A 2767-nucleotide genomic window follows, 5' to 3' on the forward strand; every position below is an offset into this window, starting at 1 on the left:
ACACTGCGCATGCGTAAGGAAATGGGTGCACCAGTGAAGTTCCACACAAAAACATTTTGTATCCAAGCAGAGTTGTACGTACAGACGATCCCCGTGGGTAGCCTGAGCGGACACAAACTCAACGAAGATATGTAGACCCAGAGAAGCAAAGAAAGCAGAAAACAACGAATGAACACTCTCTCCAATGCCCACCACGAGGGTGTTGCTGAGCCCCGAACAACACTTTGAGTGCCCGGTGCGAGGTATGTGGGGGCGTGCATCAGCAAGGCACAGCGGATGCGTCTTGTGTGCGGCGTCATCGTCAACAGGGAGCCCACCACGGAGGTGCTGCCGCAGACACAGGGGGCGTCGCACACCACTCGAGCAAAGAGAGAGAAGGTCAGAAGGGTAGGTGGAGCGGCTGCCACCTTGGGCTGTCCCAAGTGTACGCCGCAAGCAAACAAGAAAAGAAACACACAAAGGGGCCGTGTGGCCGTAAGCAATCGTTATGTTGAAGGGCGGGGTCAGTTAATATTGCGCCCCACCACAGAGCGTGGGGCGTCGGGGTGCCGCGCCGCCTACCACATGGCGACGAGGGCCACACCGGCAAGCAGCAGCGGTGCGTGTGCCCACACAGGGCTGCTGCTGCCGTCCTTCTTCTTAGGAGGCGTCGATGGCGGCGGCGGCGGCGGGGGGGCAGGCTCTTTGGCAGCTTCAGGAGCCCCGGATGAACCCTGCTGATTTGTTGGTTGAGACGCCGGAGTTTGCTGAGCGGTTTCTCCCATTGTCTGACCCGTGCCAGTGGAAGTCGTAGTTGCAGCGTTGGCTGGTGATGTTGGCGGCATGAGGCTGATCGACTGGCTCATCGTGAATGTCGGGGTGGTCGTCGTATATTTCCCTTTGTCCTTCCCCTTCGCCTCCATGGCAAGGCCGCCAACGAGTGGCACCTCCAGCAGAGGCCGATCCTGCGCGGCGCACCCGCAGGCACACCACACGCAGAGGGCGCACACCAGGAAGAATAAACGTGTCATAGCTGTATCACTGAGAGCTGCGCGAGGGGGGAGGAAGGGAGGCTGCGGCACACACAGAGCCCCGCAGGGGCACACCAACACACAGCAAGGGACACAGGCAACACCACAGATGGACGCAGTCACTCCCGCAAAACAAAAAGAGGACAGCTCCATGACCACAAAAGCAAAACGTGCACACACTGCCCATCTTCGAGTGTGCGCATCTGTGCTCACCAAGGAGCAGTTGGGCCCAAGAGCAACAAGGCATGGCGAGCACAATGAGTCCGCACAACATAGTCCTCAGCGTGTGATGGAAGCCGCAATGAGTTCTCCATGCAGCAGAGGGCTCCGCACACCCAAACAAAAAGAATGAAACAACAACTACATGCAGGCTGCCTGTGCTCCACAGTCAAACGGACGGGTCCGTGAGGAGCCCTGATGCGTAGTTGAGACGTGGCGACACAGCTTCTTCACACAGCCACGCTTACTGGCGTGATCACCGCTACGCCCAGCGCAGACAGCAGCAACACCGCCTGCACACTGAGCCTTCCCTCCGACGGGGCGGTGCAAGTGGCACTCGTGCGGGTGTCGTCGCCGCTGTGCTGCACGCTTGCACCACCCTCAGTCGCCCTCTTTAGACACAACCGTCTTCCAGTTGGTATTTCACTCTGGTATGTAGAGACACGTGCCCCCACTAGTGATGTTGGTGTCATAGCGTACTGTGGCCTTCTAACATTTACAAAGGTGAATACGCATCTGATCAACACCGTCAGAGTTGTTTCTGGAGTAAGTTTATTGACGGGATAGTGGTCAGTGTATTGCGCCACAATGTATACAAGCGCCAGTGCCCGCAAAGCACCGATGCTACCAAGGAGTAAGATAAGCACACTTTCGAGTCGTCTCAATTCTGCTTGAACCACGAGCTTTACCCATTCAATCGCGGAATGTAATACCGTGTTGGTCCTCACGCACAGCGGGCCCAAGTTGTCAGATGGCGTTGTGCTCCGTGCATTCATGCTCGAGGAAGGTGCAGCCGGCATCGCGGCCCCACTTCATCGGCTCCTCTGTCCCCCATTGCGCGCGATACACACCCATATCCTCAAAAATTGCCATTGTCAGCGCTGTGTAGTACGCACCGAAGCTGCTGGTGCCGCCACTGCTGTGTGCACTCATTAACTCGTCCTTCGCGTCGCGCCATCTCCAATGCGACGTCCCACCGTCATCGGCATCGCCGTCAAGCACCACGCCTGTGATGTGGGCGCAGCCGTAGTGCTTCCGCGCCACAGCGACGGTTCTTGTCGTATTTATCACGTAGACCGGACGGCCGCACAGCGCGCGTGTTGCCACCATGCCAAGGGCCGCCATCCTTTCAACGCTGAACCCAAGCGCGTGCGCAATATCATGCGCGACGCGGCGGATAAAATGCCTCGACGCCACGATCTCCTCCGGGAGGAAGTTCATGACGGCCGATGTCGGCCGCTTGTCATCTGCCTCCGAGCAAATCGCCACAAATGGGCCCACTGGCTCCGCCGTCACGTAAAGGACGAAGTCAGCGTCGTCGATGCCCACACTCTCATGCCCCGCTGGAAGCTCGACGTGTGAGTAGCAGGCCTCCGAGATGAAGCGCGTGATCACCACGTTGCCAGCCCCGCGACGGACGCGCAGGCGGGCGGTGTGCAGCCCAACGGCGACGGGGAGGACGCGGCTCAGGAGCGTGTGGCGCCTCTCCGGCGTCAGGCCCCTCCCTCCACCGCACACGCGGTCCTTCGCGGCGGACG

The 2767-nt window shown here is 59.2% G+C and overlaps 2 protein-coding genes across 2 annotated transcripts; both read right to left on the bottom strand.

Annotated features, from left to right (window-relative positions):
* Positions 1-557: 557 nt before the first annotated feature.
* Positions 558-1010, bottom strand: DQ04_12121010 (hypothetical protein; the record flags this gene model as incomplete). The annotated part of the gene is made up of 1 exon (XM_009316685.1): positions 558-1010. One exon carries the CDS (start codon positions 1008-1010, stop codon positions 558-560), a length of 453 nt encoding a protein of 150 aa, XP_009314960.1.
* A 966-nt stretch (positions 1011-1976) lies between these two features.
* Positions 1977-2450, bottom strand: DQ04_12121020 (putative surface protease GP63; the record flags this gene model as incomplete). Its single annotated transcript, XM_009316686.1, has 1 exon — positions 1977-2450. The coding sequence occupies one exon, from the start codon at positions 2448-2450 to the stop codon at positions 1977-1979; it is 474 nt and encodes a 157-aa protein (XP_009314961.1).
* Positions 2451-2767: the final 317 nt, after the last annotated feature.

Source organism: Trypanosoma grayi (assembly GCF_000691245.1).
Source record: "Trypanosoma grayi strain ANR4 Tgr_1212_V1, whole genome shotgun sequence".
Taxonomy (NCBI): Eukaryota; Euglenozoa; class Kinetoplastea; order Trypanosomatida; family Trypanosomatidae; genus Trypanosoma; species Trypanosoma grayi.